The sequence below is a fragment of the Littorina saxatilis genome, linkage group LG2, assembly GCF_037325665.1.
Source record: "Littorina saxatilis isolate snail1 linkage group LG2, US_GU_Lsax_2.0, whole genome shotgun sequence".
Taxonomy (NCBI): domain Eukaryota; kingdom Metazoa; phylum Mollusca; class Gastropoda; order Littorinimorpha; family Littorinidae; genus Littorina; species Littorina saxatilis.
The window spans coordinates 67,464,298-67,482,011 of record NC_090246.1 but is presented as its reverse complement, the minus strand read 5'-3'; the positions used below and the strand labels follow the sequence as shown (position 1 = coordinate 67,482,011).

General features: G+C 44.8%; 1 protein-coding gene across 2 annotated transcripts in view; it reads left to right on the top strand.

Annotated features, from left to right (window-relative positions):
• Window positions 1–17,448, top strand: part of LOC138959592 (uncharacterized) — a 236,235-nt gene extending 218,787 nt beyond the window's left edge. For both annotated transcript variants that reach the window (XM_070331139.1, XM_070331138.1), the window contains 9 exons: window positions 618–822; window positions 1,546–1,793; window positions 8,734–8,885; window positions 9,428–9,578; window positions 10,049–10,289; window positions 13,819–14,025; window positions 14,614–14,768; window positions 15,196–15,307; window positions 16,077–17,448. In XM_070331139.1, coding sequence (XP_070187240.1) covers window positions 618–822; window positions 1,546–1,793; window positions 8,734–8,885; window positions 9,428–9,578; window positions 10,049–10,289; window positions 13,819–14,025; window positions 14,614–14,768; window positions 15,196–15,307; window positions 16,077–16,271 — 1,666 coding nt within the window. In that variant the 3' untranslated portion in view covers window positions 16,272–17,448. The remainder of the gene's footprint in view (window positions 1–617; window positions 823–1,545; window positions 1,794–8,733; window positions 8,886–9,427; window positions 9,579–10,048; window positions 10,290–13,818; window positions 14,026–14,613; window positions 14,769–15,195; window positions 15,308–16,076) is intronic.
• Window positions 17,449–17,714: the final 266 nt, after the last annotated feature.

Genomic DNA, 17,714 nt, shown 5'->3' with positions numbered 1-17,714 from the left:
ACACATTGACAAGAACTTTGACCTAACTGCCTTCAAGTGGACAAACAAGAAACACAACAGAAAAAATAAAGAAACGTTTCTTTGACTAATCATAGCATGTGGCCAAGATGGTCATAGCAATGACAAGACAATCAATGACTATCAGATTTTGTCGGTGTTCGTTGTCTGTTAGTGTCTGTCTGTCCATCCATCTGTCTGTTTGTCTGTCTGTATTTTTCTTTCTGTTCGCAGTGTAATAGTTATTTGGTGTGTAGTCACTGCGAATGCCATGTTTTCTGATTTGTATTCGTCTTGCACAGATGGAATTCTACTCGTTGTCTTACGGTTTTGGGGATGTATGAAGACGGAAAATTCGGCACTGAAGATCCTGTTGTGGGAAATGTGATAAATGTAACATTGTACCATGGTACTAGTGTATCTTATTTTGGCTTTTGAAGTTTTGAATATCTGATCACTGTTTAATAGCCAGATTTGGTCACAGTATATATTTGGTCTGATGATTCAAAACAATCCTCAGCTAATTTCATAAATCTTGAACAGAAATTAATACATTTTAACCCCCATTTTGAATAACGTTCAATGAAGCTTATGCTAACATATCTTAATTCTTCACACAGACAACTAGAGAAGGAACTAGAGGAGGAGCATCGCCGTGAAGTGGAGCGACAGAAGGAGAGAGCGGCAGAGAAAGAGCGACTGAAGAAGCAGCAGCTGGAGGAACAAGACCGGCGCCAGAGGGAGGAGATCACCTCTGCCGGTCTCAGCCAGGAGGAAAAGGCTCGACTCCTCAAGGAGCATGAGAAGAACATCAAGAAATTAGAGGTATGATTCCATGATAGACATTTGAAACATAGCTTATGATTCTAGCTCAGTAATGAAAACACAAAGAACACACTGATTGTAAAATAAAAGAGGAATGATTGCATGATAGACTTTTGAAATTAAGCTTACAATTCTAGCTTATTAATGAAAATGCAAAGAACACAGCGATTGTGAGAAGCTTCTTCATAAGTTTTGTTTTCTATCGCAGAAATCATTCTTTCAAAGTCAGAATTTGTTCTAGGCATATGTGTTTTGAAATATATTTTTGAACGCATGAATTGTGTTTAACTGTTATGTTGTGTCTACTTTGCCTTCTTATCTTTTGATTTGTTTGTGTGCCCTTTACTTTGTGAGGAAAACGGCATGATAGTGCATATAAAAAGTAAGCCTTTTGGACTCCGTACAGATTACATCAAATAAGAATTGGGCTCATCAAATTGAAGCGACTTTTTGGTTCTATAAATCTTCAGACACATATTCCAATCTATTCTTGATCATAACCACATCAGTAACATGATCTTATCACATTTAATTTCAATTTCCAAAAGTATCCTATGACAGGACTCGAGTGGCATTACAAACATGGTCCACAATTTTCGTCTTAATCGGTGCAGCCGTTTTGGAGCCTTTCGTCATCATGCATATAGACAAGACACACACACACAGACAGAAAGGAGCTTTGCAGATTTGATTATCCTCCACTCTTGTCTAATGTGTCCCCAGGACAACATGGACCAGGAACAGTCCAATTCCCGCGACTCTCTAGCCGCCAAGCTAGAAGCCAGGCGCAAGCGTCGAAAGCAAGCCGAGGTGGCCAAGCTGGAGAAGACAGCACAGTTGGACGCAGACGATGAGCTGAAGGACGAGCTGAGACGACGACAGCAAGAGGAGAGTCTGCTGGGAGGATCCTCACTGACCGACAAGGCTCACAGTGAGCCTGTGGAGAAGTCGCAGCCAGCTCAGCTTACTGGGTGAGTGTGAATACAGTGGAACCCCTATTTCTTTCGAATACATCACCTCAATTTAACTATAAGGAGTTACCCTAATTATGAGTATCAGACTGAGTAGCACCTTGTAACCAATAAATGGTCAAGGTCTCTAAGTCTTGGTTACTTCGCCAGTGCGCCATTTGTGGGAGTAGTCTCCCCTACCGGTAGTGACCCTCCACGCATGCGCACCATACTCCCTCAGTTCAAATTCTCAACCCCTTTTTTCAGACCTCCAAATATCTGAGAAAATCAGGTCTTAAAATTGCCTAAATATGATTGTGATCACAGGTTAGCAACATGCTCTAAAATTCTCAGTGAAGCTATGTACTAAGATATCTGACTGAATTTCACAGGAAATTGGAATATATATGTTTCAGGTTCACTGAATTTCACAGCAAATTGGAATGTATATGTTTCAGGTTCACTGAATTTCACAGCAAATTGGAATGTATATGTTTCAGGTTCACTGAATTTCACAGAAAATTGGAATGTATATGTTTCAGGTTCACTGAATTTCACAGCAAATTGGAATGTATATGTTTCAGGTTCACTGAATTTTACAGCAAATTGGAATGTATATGTTTCAGGTTCACTGAATTTAATCACATATTCTTACTCCAATTCTTATGAATGCATTGACTTTAGTCCCACATGCTAGATGTCGAAAAACCTCTCAAATTACCTGCCCTTAGTAGGGTGGTAACCAAGCTAAAAGCGAAGCCATAGCCGTTGCTATGGCCTGACCTTGCTCAGTTACCCATAACACCCTGCGCACCACGCGAGCGCCAGCATCCGTAATAATCATTCTCGACTTTCGACAACACACGGTGGACGTGTCCGAATTTCGCTCTCACTTTTGGCCTTCACATGCCTGCTCGTCCTTGAGACTAGCCGGTTCTTGGGGGTCTACCTGTCCGCCTACCTTTTGGTGAGATCTTTCCTGTGTATGTTTGGTATAAATGTTGATAGCTTTGTGTTGAACACGCACGCAGAAGTTTTTTGTTCTGGGTGACTGTTTTTCGCCGGTCTTAAAATGGCCGACAACAAAGCTAATCTTGGCGCGAGACTGGAAGGTGACAAGGCTCTTAGCCTGGTTTAGCAAACTATACCTAAGAGTAGCCTAAGAACTTTGATTTGCCTATTATGCGGGTCGTAGATCCGTCAAACAGCACTTCTTTTTATGTTCCTATCCCTCCGAGGGCGGGTTCAGTTCTTTCACAGCTCGCTTCCCCTGTTGGGGTTAATCAGCCTTTAGGCTCCTTATAGACTTTTTGTTGGATCGTCGTCGGTGCGACTGATGGGGGGGGGGTGGCCGTGTGGCTATTCTTTCCCCTTTCTCTGAGTAAGAGGAATCAGTCAATGTCCTCCTTTTGGGGGGACTTAACGATGTTTTGGTCTGTATTTTCAGCTGTTTCAGGCACGATCGGCGGTTCCCGCCCTCCCGTTTGTCAGCTTCGCACTGTGGTCAAGTGCAAATGGCCTGTTCGGTTCAGCCCGTTTTTTGCCTCTGGTGGCTCTGGGCTGTTCTCGAGCACCCCTTCCTTTAGGAGGGGGGGCCTGCTCCCTGCCTGCGTTTAACCACTCTGATTACCGCCGGTACTTCACAGTGTGTTACGCAGCCCCCCGCCAATGGGGGGGGGATAGGGGGGGCGCTCCTGCGTCGCACCGTCGCCTGGGCAAACGGCCAGTTTGGTTCAGTCCTTTCTGCCACGGGTAGACTGGGTTGTTCGCGAGCACTCTCTCCTTTAGGAGAGGGGGCCAGCTCCCCGCCTGCTTTGGCCGCTCGGCTTGCTTTTAAACAGCACTGCTGGGTCGGTCAGGCAGCCCCCTTACCGTGAGGAAGGGGGAGTGGGGGGGCACGGTAAGTCACGGCCAGGGCTTGTCCCACTCTGCCCTTTGCGGGCAGGGGGCCGTGTTAGCTTCCCACCCTTTCCCGCCCCCCGGGCGCGTTCGGGTGGCGGCTTTCCAGGCTACGTTACATACCCCTTCTCTGCTCCATTTGGGGCAGGGTGGGGGGGGGTATCAGTGGCCCACTCTTTCCCGCCCACCGGGCGGGATCGGGTGGGGGCTGGAGTAGCGTTCCACCCTTTCCCTCCCTCTGAGTTGGACGGGGTGGGCGCTGTTGGACTGTCTTCACAGTCTGTGCCTCAATTGTCCTGGCCCGACAATCGTTCGCCTCCCCTATCGGGGTGGGCGGGCGGTGGGCTATAGGACTACGGCAGGTGGACGGAGGGGGGTCGGCCGTTGTTCGGTTCGTCTCTCTCCGTCGCTCTTACTGCTGTGACGAGCCACCCCCCTCCCCATCTGGGGCATGGAGTGGCTCAGGCCTTTCTACACAGCGGGGGTGCTATGTACGGCTTTCCAGGCTACGTTACATACTCCTTCTCTGCTCCTTTTGGGACAGGTGGCTGTGTTAGCTACCCGCGCTTGTCGCGGGTCCACCCTTTCCCTCCCTCTGGGTTGGACGGGGTGGGCGCTGTTAGACTGTCTTCACAGTCTGGCCTCTATGGTCCTGGCCTGACAATCGTTCTTCTCCTCTATCGAGGCCTTTCTACACAGCGGGGGTGCTATGTACGGCTTTCCAGGCTACGTTACATACTCCTTCTCTGCTCCATTTGGGACAGGTGGCTGTGTTAGCTGCCCGCGCTCGTCGCGGGTAGCGGTCGCGGAACAATGAGCTTGACTCTCTTTTGTTCTCGGCAGGGTGTCTCGCACAGTGGTCAGGGAACAATGAGCTTTGCTCCGTTTTGTTCTCTGCACGGGCTGTGCCGGCTGTCTACCTGGGACAGGCGGAGACAGAATATACTCTTTCTCTCCAGTCTCCCATTCTTTGTATTCACAATGGTCTGCGGGGACTCGGCTATAGTATCACCTGGCCAGTGGTCATTGTCCTTAGCCAGCATAGGTCACCCCCCCCCCCCCTCCTAGGGGTGGGTGAGTGATAGGGCTACTTGACTTTGGCAGGTGGACGAGCGAGGATCGGCCGTTTACGGCCGTTTCTCTGTTTCAGTCCTTGCCCCCTCTAGGGGTTGCGGCTGTGCTGGACCACCCCCCTCCCCACTTGGGGTGAGTTGTGGTTCAAACTAGGTAGTCTGGTTCTTAGCACTGGGATGCTTCTCTCGCACAGTGGGTGGGGTAAGATGCGCCGGGCCCGGCTTTGTCTTGTTTCTCCACTCTATCTCCTTCTCGGCAGAGATCTGTGCCAGTTACCAACCCCTCTTCCCCCCACCTCTTGTTCAGGTGGGCGGTTTTGGGTTGGCAGTCAGAGACTGATCACGCTTTTCATCCACACTCTTGGCGGTGTTATCGGCAGGAGTATTTAGTGCGCGACCTCCCCGGTCTCCCCTCCTTTTGTGTTTTACACAACTGGTGGTTAGGTTCGGACTCCTTGTTGGAGGAGGGGGAGTGTATAGGGTTGCCTACTGGTTGTAGGCTTCCCATACATAGAGCGGCTGCTGTTGCAGTTTACTTTGTCCCGGATAGGTTGGGGGTGTCTCTCTTCCTTCCTCTTCCGGGATGGCTTTGGGTTTTCACAGGCTTTCTCGCAATTTGTTTCATTTGCTGAGTCTCCGGTGATTGCCTACCTCATGCCACACTTTTGGCTTGTTCCGCACCTTAGGATAGTGGTCTTCATCCTACACCTTTCCCGCTGCTTTATACGCAGGGGACTGCTGGCTTCGGGGTTTCAGGCTGCTTCATCCTCACTTTTAGTGCGGAAGAAGATAGCAGGGAATTTTCAGGCTCAGGGTCTGATCCGCACTTTTTATTGCCAGGGGCTAGTTTCTGGCTTCGCTTACAGACCACAGGGAACATGGAGGTTTTATGATGTTACTCCTCCCTCTCCTCTCTGGAGGAGCTAGGATGGCATGGTTTGGAGTTTTCTGCTTTGGCTGAGACTCTCTTCTGTGCTTTCTTATAGGCAATCTTATCCTCCCTGATCGCTCTTTTGGGTTAGGGAGGATGCCTTGGATAAGGCTTTAGCCAGGCTGCTGGCAGCTTGGGCTAGGGTCGTCACTGAGCGGAGAAGTTTCTCGGTGACGTTTTAGGCCCACACTGTTTTTGCTTGGTGTGATCTCCTTCCTTTACAAGGGGTTTGATTTCATGCTGGTTGCAGGAAGCAAGGGTCAGGCTTTTTCGGGGGTTGTTAAGACCTACTCAATAGCTGGAATCTTTCCCTTCCTTCGTGGACCTCTGGCAGCGCATTTATGCGCTCCCGGTTACAAAGGGGTGTTTTGGTTCAGTGTCGCCTCCCTCTCTGCGGGAGGTGGGTCGGCATGGGCTAGAGCTTTCAGCTTTGGCTGAAATTTTCCTCGGTGCTCTCACATGAGCTTTCCTTCTGCGTTTCTGCACACAGGAAAGGGCTCGGTTTCTGGGGGTGTTGGTCTCTGGACTATCTCGGGGGCTGGTTGAGCTTTTTCAAGGTCAATCAGCTTGTCAGCTGCACTTTCTTTTGGTGTTGAACCAGGCTTTTTGCCTGGTGATCTCAGTAACCAGGCAAAATTCCGAGCTGTCCTTATCCCAGGTTTTTTACCTGGGCATGCTGTTCGACTTTGTCTCTTGGAAGGTTTATTCTTCACACAAGAGGGAATAGGGAGGCTATAAGCTCTTTTCACTGCCAGACGGGCACGAGAGCAGGCCTCTGCGGGGTCTTTAGACCCGATCTTCGGTCGGACGGTATCGATAGCTATGCTGGCCCTCTAGTCTTTCCTCAAGTTTTTTGGGGGGTTCGGCCTCTCAGGTCTGGGACATGAGGGTCCTCCTCCAGAGTGGGTTCCTCCACTCGGGGAGGTGGCTGGAATCCTTTTGGATCGCTCAGGGGACTTTTTTCCCTAGCTCTGTTTCCCCCTGGACTTAGACCGCTTTATGGATGCGTTTTCGTCTAGATGGGGCCTGCACTGGCAATTGCAGTCTTGAGGCTGTGATGTAGACGCAAATCCTTGGGCTTCTCTTTTGCCTGAGGTTAGGAGCAGTGGCTCTTAGTCTACTAGCCTTTCCTTTTTTGCTATTTACAGGCATGGCCTGTTGCATTCGGGCAATTCTTCTGTTGCTTCTTATGTGAACTAGCTGGGGTGAGCAAGTTCTCGCTCCCTGTCAGACAGAGTATAGGGGATTCTGATTGAGTTTCACACTAAATCATTTTCTCAGGGGAATTTCTCCCCGGCCAGCTCTGCGATCTGGCCGACTCGCTCAACAGGTCCTTTCAGGGCTTGCACAGGGGTTGGCCCATCTTCTGACGGGTCTGGAGGCGTGCTGTTTGTGTTTTAGATCATGGGTTCTGACTCTGGTCTTTGGGAACGAAGCATATATTTCCTCCACTTTATCTGTGTATGCTCCTTTTTTGGCCTCCTTTGCCAATTGGGGATTTAGAGCGGGGGTGCAACTCCTTAGCGCCCCTCTCTCAAGCCAGGTGGTTTTTCACCTCTGTTTCAGTTTTTGGCTTTGGGCAGCTGGGCCTCTTCTTTGAGGTTCCGGCTTCTCGGCTATCTCAGCTGTTTTGAAACAAATAGGCCTCTCTTCTGTTGCTCATGGCGCTCTTGTCGGCATGATCAAGGGACCTTGTTTTACGAGGTTTAGAGGCTCCCCCTTGTTTAGCGCGTGGGACTTTGTTCTACTTACTCTGGGCCTCAGCCCTATAGGGCAGTGAGGCGCATGCGTTTTTGGGGTTTGCCAGAGGATGTAGCCTTAGGGCTTTTGGTTCCGTTTGTTCACGGTTTTTGGCCAGGTTTTGGGGTTTCAGAAACCTGGTCAATATCCTCTGGTGTTTGATTCCCTCCTCTTGGGAGGATTATCGCTCCGGAAGATTCGGATTTTCTAACTGTCTGGTTGGACTTTTTTTAATCCCTTTTTTGACGTTACTGTCTTTTGGAACCACGAGCTTTAGCTCAGGTTCTTATTTCTTTACAATGGAGCGAAAGAGACGTCTTTTATTTGTCTCTCTCTAGGGGCTCTGCTACATTCATAGGACAGTCCTATGAGTGGTACGTTCCGAACAGGGGGGGGGGGGCGTTCAGTCCTCCCTCTATTCCTTTTCAGGCGTTCGGGAGTCTGGTGTTCTTCTCTGGCTGGTGGTGTTCCTCTCGCCTATGCGAGGTTTGCCAACAGCTCGGGTACAGATTTTGTGCTTCTTTTATTGCCGTGTTGCGTTCTGGTCGCCTAGGCGAAGCTTTGCAAACGGCTTACTGGAGATCAGATGATGTGTTCATCGGTTTCTATCTTCGGGATATCTCCTGCACGCGGCTAGATGGCTCCAGTTCATTGCTGGTTTTAGTTGCTGCAGGGCAGGTTCTTACAAGGACATAAGTAGGTTCCCTCCACCTTTAGGAGGAATCTGCATTCATAAGAATTGGAGTAAGAATATGTGATTAAATCGAAAATTTTTAATTAAATTTTGATTTAATATAATATACTTACCCAATTCTTATAGTTAATACCCTCCCATCCGTCCCCGCTGGATTATGTCCTTGGGGGTTTGTTTGACTAATAGTCTCGAATGATTATTACGGATGCTGGCGCTCGCGTGGTGCGCAGGGTGTTATGGGTAACTGAGCAAGGTCAGGCCATAGCAACGGCTATGGCTTCGCTTTTAGCTTGGTTACCACCCTACTAAGGGCAGGTAATTTGAGAGGTTTTTCGACATCTAGCATGTGGGACTAAAGTCAATGCATTCATAAGAATTGGGTAAGTATATTATATTAAATCAAAATTTAATTAAAAATTTTCGATTTCACAGCAAATTGGAATGTATATGTTTCAGGTTCACTGAATTTCACAGAAAATTGGAATGTATATGTTTCAGGTTCACTGAATTTCACAGAAAATTGGAATGCATATGTTTCAGGTTCAGTGAATTTCACAGAAAATTGGAATGTATATGTTTCAGGTTCACTGAATTTCACAGCAAATGGGAATGTATATGTTTCAGGTTCACACCATCGGGCAACCAAGAGCAGGACTGGGTGAACCTGCTGATGGCCTCACCACTGTTCAAGCAGATCAACGACCTGGAGCAGATGCTGAACAAATCTGCTGACACTTCCGCCAGTGCCGATGGAGGGTCCGCAGACACTGTGCATGGTACGAAGTTTGAAAAATCGGGCTGAAAATGATGGGATGGTGACGTGAGCTAATTAAATTTTGAAAATATGCATCAGGGTTGTTATTTCATACTGTGCTGGAGGGTTTTGGCTGACACAGGCTAGCACTTATTGTTTTGTTTTTCTGCCATTCCATTGTCCTGCATGAGATTTTTAGGCCAGTCGATGGATTTCTGGCATTTTGAACTCTTCAGAGATAATTCTTGATATCTACACATATAATTGCACCATTTTGCATCATTAATTCAAAAATGTTCTGTAAGGTCATGTTCTAATTGGCAAGTGAGAAGGAATGGACCTAGGGTTGGCATACTACTGATGTTTCATCTCAGCAATGAAGATCAATGTTGTGAAATGTTGAAGATTTATAGTCAGTAAGGGCATCAAAATGGACATTCTTGAAGCCAAATATCTGCGACAAATTTGGAAGCAGGTTAATTTTCTCTGTGTTTTGCCCAAATGGACTATCCTCGCAATGTTCCATGATTGTCTGACCTTGGTGTTATTTATCTGTTACTTCAGGCGCTGACTACAGCAAGGCATACATCGACGTGAAGGACGCACAGTGGGTGTGCAAAGGTGACTTGGTTCCCACAGACGTCAACAGTCTGGGTCCCAGCCAGTTCGTCATCTACCGCTTTGGTGTCTTCCTCATCAGGCTGCTCCACAACACGTCAGTATACACTGAGGGCTAAATTGTAAAGCAAGGACTGCTTAGGAAGTGTTTACTGCTGTTGCATACATCAGAATGCTTTGGACATAGGCATGTTGTATATCGTCTTTATGGAGTGAAAGAAATAGATTTCTAAGAGCACATTTATAAGTTTATATTGTTGTGCTCTTTTTTTAATGCATACACTCCAAAGCTTTGTATTTATGTAACAGAATAAACACTGTTTAAACCAAAGAAATAGATTTGTACACAGTGTATTACTTCATATTACACAATTTATCAATTCATGTTACAGTAAAGTGCAAAAGATTTTTTGACAGTACTTTTGCGTTTTTGGCAACCGACAGACTCACAGAAATATACCTACCACGGTTGATTAATAACAATGCCCAGTTGATTTCATTATTAAAGTGATAGCAGTAGAGTTATGACTTAGTGGTGCTTAATTGAGGGCTAATCTATTTCAACAGTATTGGAACACCGGAAGTGTCCCTCCTCCTGGCTTCCAACCTGCCCCCCAACAACTACCGCAACAACGCCTTCCGTAACTCTGTCTTCTATCAACACGCACGCAAGATCCTCTTTGTGCGTAAAGAGAGGATGGAGTCCATCGGAGAGTTTGCCATGGTCATCCTCCACTCCTTGGCCCACATCAAGGTTGGGGACATGACCGATGACGCCAATGTCCTTTTCCTTAGAACCTTCTACAGGGTGAGTTTACCGAGACAGTGGTGCCTGCAATGAAAGGATACATTTTTGAGCTTTTCTTTCTTTCTTTGTAGAGGGTTTTTCATGAGGAAAAGTGTTTTGTTTCCCGATCAATCAAAATAATCCAGCTGGTGCTGTTGCACAAGGGACATAACCACTGCCCATTAGATAAATCAGAAAATGTTTTTATCTCCATGAGATTATGTCCCTTGAACTGCTCCTTGCTTTCTTTATCAAGTAGCTCCAGGCATAGCAGCTGTTGCTCTTTAACCAATAGCGAGATTATGCTCAGAAATTTCAAATTTATTGTTTATTAGTATCATGGTTGTCATGCAGACATATTTTAGATTAAATATGTCCAATACTGATCGCTTCGTGTTACGTAAATGAGTGTTCCCTGCTTATAAATCAGTGATAGCAAACGCCTTGTTGCCAATTTCAGCAAAGATTGAAAGACAAGTCTTTCATGCATCAGGTTGTCGTTGGTGGCCGCCTACTAGCTACCCCTGTTCTTTCTGTCTGTTTCTATTTTTATTCAGACCCAGACAGTTGTTATAAAGTGAAAAGATTAGCTCAAAGATCAAACATTTTCCAATTCTTATAATAATAATAATAAAGTGTATTTATATTGCGCCTATCCCTTACAAAAAACAAAAATATTTGGCTCTAAGCGCATTACAACATGTGAAGGACTTGGTACAATCAGGTCTGACAAATACAACAGCACAATATACAGTCGGTCTCTTAGGTAAAAGCAGCTTCGACATTTAAACACTTCTACTAAAAGATCCTCTAACAATGCATACTGCTTTACAATATGCATTTATGTATAAACATAGTTAAAGAACATCGAGTTAATAGGAATTAAAAAAGGTTCTTATAATAAAACTATCTAGCGAACGAAGAAGAAGAAGAAGAATAAAACTATCAATGTCAATGTATAACAAGTCATTCAACGTAAATGGCCAAAGAACAACAATAAAACAATGGTGATAAAACAGTTATACTCAATGGCTAATAACGAGGCAGAGTTAAATAGTATCGACACAAGATTAAAACAAAACATATTCCTGGAGACGCATTAACAACAATAAAGCAATGGTGATAAAACAGTTTTACTCAATGGCTAATAACGAGGCAGAATTAAATAGTATCGACACGAGATTAAAACAAAACATATTCCTGGAGACGCATTTATACATGTATCAAATAATCAATGTACGAAATACAGCCCTCGCAAGCAACCCGCCCCCAGCCGGCCCACAGCGCTAGCGCGCTACGATGGCAAGTGACCCCTCTCCTCAATGTGGCAAATACTGAACAGTGCACACAACCAATTACTCGCATATACTCGTGTCGCTCACTCGCACACACACACAAACACACACACACGGACAACATCGAATCACTCGCACAGGCTAGGGGTTGAAGTATTGCCGGAAGAGGTGTGTTTTTAGAGAGGACTTGAAGGAAGGGAGAGAGGTAGAAAGGCGGACAGACATGGGCAGAGAGTTCCAAATAGAGGGAGCTGTGTAGGTAAAGGCGCGCTTGCCGAAAGCGTTCAGTTTGACAAGTGGGACAACAAGGTGCCCTGCGTCAGCGGATCTGAGGTTGCGTGTGGGGACGTGTGGCTTTAAGAGCGAAGACAGGTAAGAAGGGGCAGAGTCTTGAAGGCTACGGTAACACAGGGTAGCTATTTTATATGTTATGCGTGCTTTGATTGGTAGCCAGTGAAGGGTCATGAGGAGAGGGGTGACATGGTCGCGCTTGCGCTTGCGCAGCACAAGACGTGCTGCATTGTTCATGATGCGCTGTAGGCGGTCTAGCTTGGCGTCTGGGAGGCCGGCTAGGAGCGAGTTGCAGTAATCCAGTCTCGACAAAATAAAAGCCGAAACCAGTGTCTTGGTTGCGTCGAGGGAAAGAAGGTGTCTGATTTGGCTAATCCTCCGCATTTCAAGAAAGGCGGTTCTGCAGAGTGAGTTGATGTGGGCGTCCATTGACAGGTTACTGTCAAGGTGGACACCCAGGTTTTTTACTTTGGTGCTGAATGTGACTGTGGTATCAGAAAGGGTAAGACTGGATGTTTCTGAAAGAAGCTTTAACGTTGATTGTTTGCCAACTGGCATGATCTCTGTCTTATTATCATTCATCTTGAGCTTGTTGACTGTCATCCACTGTTTGATGGAATCGCTGCATGATTCTATTGACTGCACTAACTCTGTAAACTGTTTGGTGTGTGCGGATTTTTGTAGTTGAGTGTCGTCTGCGAACATGTGGTACAGGACATTGTGGTGCTTTATGACTTTGCTTAACGGCTGCATGTACATAGTGAATAACACTGGGCCTAACACAGATCCTTGTGGGACACCAAACTTTAATATGGTGTCCTCGGAGTGCCTATTTTGGATCACAACAGCCTGAGTGCGTCCAGTCAGGTAGGAGCAGAACCACCCCAGAGCCGTGCCTGTTATGCCGAATGTGGTGTTCAACCTTGCCAGCAGTATATCATGGTCAAGGGTGTCGAACGCTGCGGATAGGTCCAACAGGGCCAGAAGCGAAACAGAGCCGCTGTCACAAGCAGTGAGAAGATCATTCGCTACCTTAAGTAGGGCTGTTTCAGTGCTGTGATCTGCGCGGTAGGCGGACTGTAATGGTTCAACCATACCCGTCTTAGCGAGATGCTCTGACAATTGGGCCAAAACAACTTTTTCAAGGACTTTCGAAACAAAAGGCAAATTGGAGACAGGGCGGTAGTTCTTGAAAGTGTTGATGTCAAGGTTAGCTTTTTCAGGAGGGGAGTGACTACTGCGTGCTTAAAAGAAGGGGGTACTTGACCGGATGTGAGGGATTGATTTATGATATCAGTAATGACAGGGAGTAATTCCTCTAGACACTCATTTAATAGCTCTGAAGGAATTGGGTCGAGAATACAGGATTTGGGTGGAGCTTTTTCAATGATCTTCTTCACTTGTTCTTTAGTGACAGGAGAAAAATCGGTGAGGTGGGCGCCGTGAAATGGCGCATGCTCTGGGTGCCCAGGAGCAGCATCAAGCTCGACTCGGATCTTCTCGATTTTTTCGGCAAAAAAGTCCCCAAACTTATCTGGAAGGTCATCAAGAGGGACGGAGTTTGGTAGCTTTTTATTTTGAATTTTACCGAGGAGCTGCCCTGTGATCAGGAAGAGTTCTTTGCTGGAGGTGCTGTTCTCGATTTTCTGAGAAATAAACTGGTGTCTGTTCTTATCCACCATCTCTTTGACGGCCTCTCGGTGAAAAGTAAAGATTTGCCTGTGGACCGTGAGAGCCGATTTCCTCCACTCTCTCTCAGCACGACGCCGATCTTGCTTGGCTATTGAGACCTCCGGCGTATTTCTATTTTCATTCAGACGCAGAAAGTTATTATTAACTAAAAAGATAAGCTCAAAGATCGAACATGTTCCAACTCTTATATTTCTACTATCATTTAGATGCAGACAGTTACACACTAGAATGATCAGCTCACCAATCTGACGTTGTCCAATTCTTGTCCTCAGGCAATGAAGGAGGTTTGTCAGGACATGTTCTTCTCGAGGTCACGCAACTCGCCGGCAGCCCAGAGCATGCTGGCAACAGCCTCGCCTCGTCCCACGTTGGAGAACGCCATGACAGGCGCTGTCGCCCCCGACGACAAGGTCAACGCTATCGGCGAACTGATCGACATGAAGGTTGACTCGCCTACACAAATGGACTTCTCTGATCAGGTTGGTTTTGTTCTGCGAGGTACTGTTATGCAAGCCAAGATGGTTTGTCAAGATATGAATGTCAACTTGGAATTACTTTGACCTTTTTCAGATTGAAAACAATGTGAAATTAAACTAAGAAGAAACAAATACTTTCAAGAAAGTTTGAGCAATGTTTCCAATGCATTCAAACTTAGAAAAAGCAAATACTGCTTCTTTCTCTCTGTTTTTGAGTGTGTTAAACAACTTCGCTCTGGTAAATTAAATAACTTTTTTTTTAAAGTATGATATGTCTGTATTTTGTTTCAGCTGTAAAATTTGAAGCAAAGGAGAACTTTTCGTGATGATAAAATTAATGTAATGAAACCTTGTTAAGACCCCCGATTTCAGACTTTCCCCTCTTATAAGACCCTCCATTCTCATATTTTCTGTTCATAGCATTCATAAATTTCCGGCTATTTTAAGACTACCTCCTTTGTAAGACCTGATTTTCTAAAAATGTTGGAGGCCTTAAAATGGCGGTTTCTCTGTATATGTTTGGGCAGCAAGACAGATATATTGCACTTACTTTGACTTGTTCTTAAATGGAATGTGTTATGCTTTCCACAGAGGATGTTGCAGCGTCTGTCAGGCTATCACATGGTGGCTAGCAATGCTCGCCTGCGACAGCAGTTGGCAGCCAAGGGAGGCTACCTGCCTTCAGGGGACTTCATCAGTGCTCGCATGGCAGAACTGAAAGGCAGTCCCAGGCACTCACCACGCAGGTCAGATAAATGTTATAATGTCACATATTGATCTATCCTTGTGTTGAAAAGCAACAGTCTCTGCAAAGCATGAAGGAAAAGTCTGTTGTACGGATAAAAAATGTGTGTGCACATGTGCATGCTCATACTATCTAACACACACATGACCCCACACACTAACACACATATGCACACATGCAAGCACACACCACATGCCTACCCCTTGGGAACAAATCTGCCTTCACATTGACTCTTATTCGGGAAAAGTATCTTGAACATACTATGGTTACAGGCAAAAAGTGTTCATGAAAGAGAGCAATAACGTGTCATATTTTTAAATAGACAACACTGCTTCTCTTTAAACAGTAAAGCAAGTTCTCTGAATGTGTGATTGAATTTTGAAACAGTCTGAACGAGATACTAACAACCGTTTAATCTTGTGTTTTAGCCCCAGCAGGAGAGCTCGTGGACCAGTGGTTCAGTCGCCTCGAGACCTGCTAGATACTCAGATTATTAACCTGCGTACCAAGAGTGACACCATAAACTCTGACCTCTTGCAGGTAAGTGTCTTCAGCTTTTCTCTGCAGTGCCCACAAGATTGAAATATGATACGGCTGCTTGTGTGTTGCTATATACAGCTCATGCAATATTGTTGTGGAGCAATACAGAAGAATCTGTTTGGCAAAGAGAGAGACAGGAAATTATAAACACAAACACAGACACACACATAGCACGCATGCACGCACACACACACACACACACACACACACACACACACACACACACACACACACACACACACACACACACACACACACACATATGCACACACATATGTACACACATGCAGACAAAATGTGTTCATGAAAAAGAGCAATAATGTGTCATATTTATAAATAGAAAATACCGCTTCTCTTTAAACAATAAAGTAAGTTCACACACACACACACACACACACTATCGCGCACACACACACACACACACTAACACACACACACTAACACACACACCACACACACACACACACACACCACACACACCCACACTGTCGCACACACACACACACACACCACACACACACACACACACATACACACGCACACACACACATATACCTTGTCAGCAGATGTTGACAATGAGCCAGCCACTTGTTACATTTTAAGAAATCTTGAGTAATCTGAATGTTTGTGTTCTGTCTTTCTCCTGTGTGTGGGTGTGTGTATGTGGTAATTCCTGAACATTTCATTAATAAATAATAACAATAATTAATTTAATTAACAAATTAATAATAGTGGTAGAATGTACACTGTTGAACTGTCTTCCCTACAGACACTGAAACAGGAATCAGAGCTGCGCGAAGGCTTGCAGAAGGCAGAATCAGAAGTCAACCGCGATCAAGCGACACAGTTGCAGCAGCAGCTGACAAACACACTCATCCGTAAAGAGGACCTCGTCAAACAGAGCATCACCCTGGACGACGAAATCTTGCAAAAAGAAAAATCACTGAAGGCAAAGAGGAAGTGATTGCAAACAGGGACATGACGTCAGCCAGAATTTAAAGCATTCTGAGAACTGTGATAAAAAGACATTGAGGGCAAAAAGATGAATATTTCATGCAGGATTTATTTTTTTTTAACTTTTCGTCTTGTGTTTAACATGTTTTAAAAAACGATTATCTTGTGTGTGTGTTTTTTTGTGTTTAATTTACTGCAGTGGCAAAGAGGATTGTTTCAAGGCAGTTTGATGTTTTGGGTTTTTGAAAAGGGCATGCCAAATATTAAATGTTTATTTTATGTACAGAATACTTGATTGATTTTTAAGATATTTTTGATTGTGTTCTTTATTTGAAAAGATGCTAAGTTCCATTTGTATGATTACTGTCACTTTATGAAAGATAACATAAACTTCATCAACAAATCTTTTGGAAAAGTAAATTGTTTTTTGTTCATAAACGAAAGATGGTACAGGTGACGGTGGAGGGGTGGTGTATAGGTTAGGATAAAAAAATCAAGAGTTATGCAAAGGATAAGGAGCATAGTTTTAATCCATGTGATAATCTACAGCCCCAATTTGTATTAAAAACAACTATGATATTTGACAATGTTGATTTCTCTGTTGTAAATTTGAAATGTTTTTTGTGGTACATGTATTATTCCTGACTGACTGTGATATTTTCTGCACTTTTCACTTTACACATATGAATCATGCGGGTTTTGTATTTTAATTAATTCCTGTTCTAATTGCATGGCAGATTTATTTAATAATGTTTGCTCATAAACTTCCACACGACGATTCCCTTTAAGACAGAGATGACAATGTTAACAAGTCTTGAATACCTTTCATATGCGTACATTTGTTACTGCTTCATTGCTTCTTGTTGTGTTTCTTTTACTCTGCCTTACTCCTAAAATGTTCAAAATACTTTTTGCAGAAGTATGATTTGATATTTTCTGTGATGTACATTTAAGAGTTTATTTGTGTTGATAACCACAATTCTGGGTAATTTCAAAATCAAAAGTGCATACTACAGGGATTTAGAAATAAAAAAATCATTCCGTCCTTAATGTTTTGTTTACAGCATTGTTTTGATGAGAATTTGAGTCATTCCGTCCTTCGTTTACAGATATGCAATTCACCCCTTTACAATTATGTAACTTATACAATAAGCAATCTTATGATAAATAAACTCACAGAATGTTAATTGGAAAGTTTCCAGTGTTGATGTGTGTTTGTAAGGGTGTGCATGTAAGATTGTAAGGTAATTGTCAATAGATTGGACCTCTTCGGAAGATGGTGTGTGTGTGTGTGTGTGTGTGTGTGTGTGTGTGTGTGTGTGTGTGTGTGAGAGAGAGTATGTGTGCGCACATGTGCCTGGATGCCTGTCTCTATTATCTGTTCATTGGTCAAGCAGTATAAGTCTAAGGCAATAGATTTTAGCAGGAAGTCCTGACTGGAACGTTTAATACC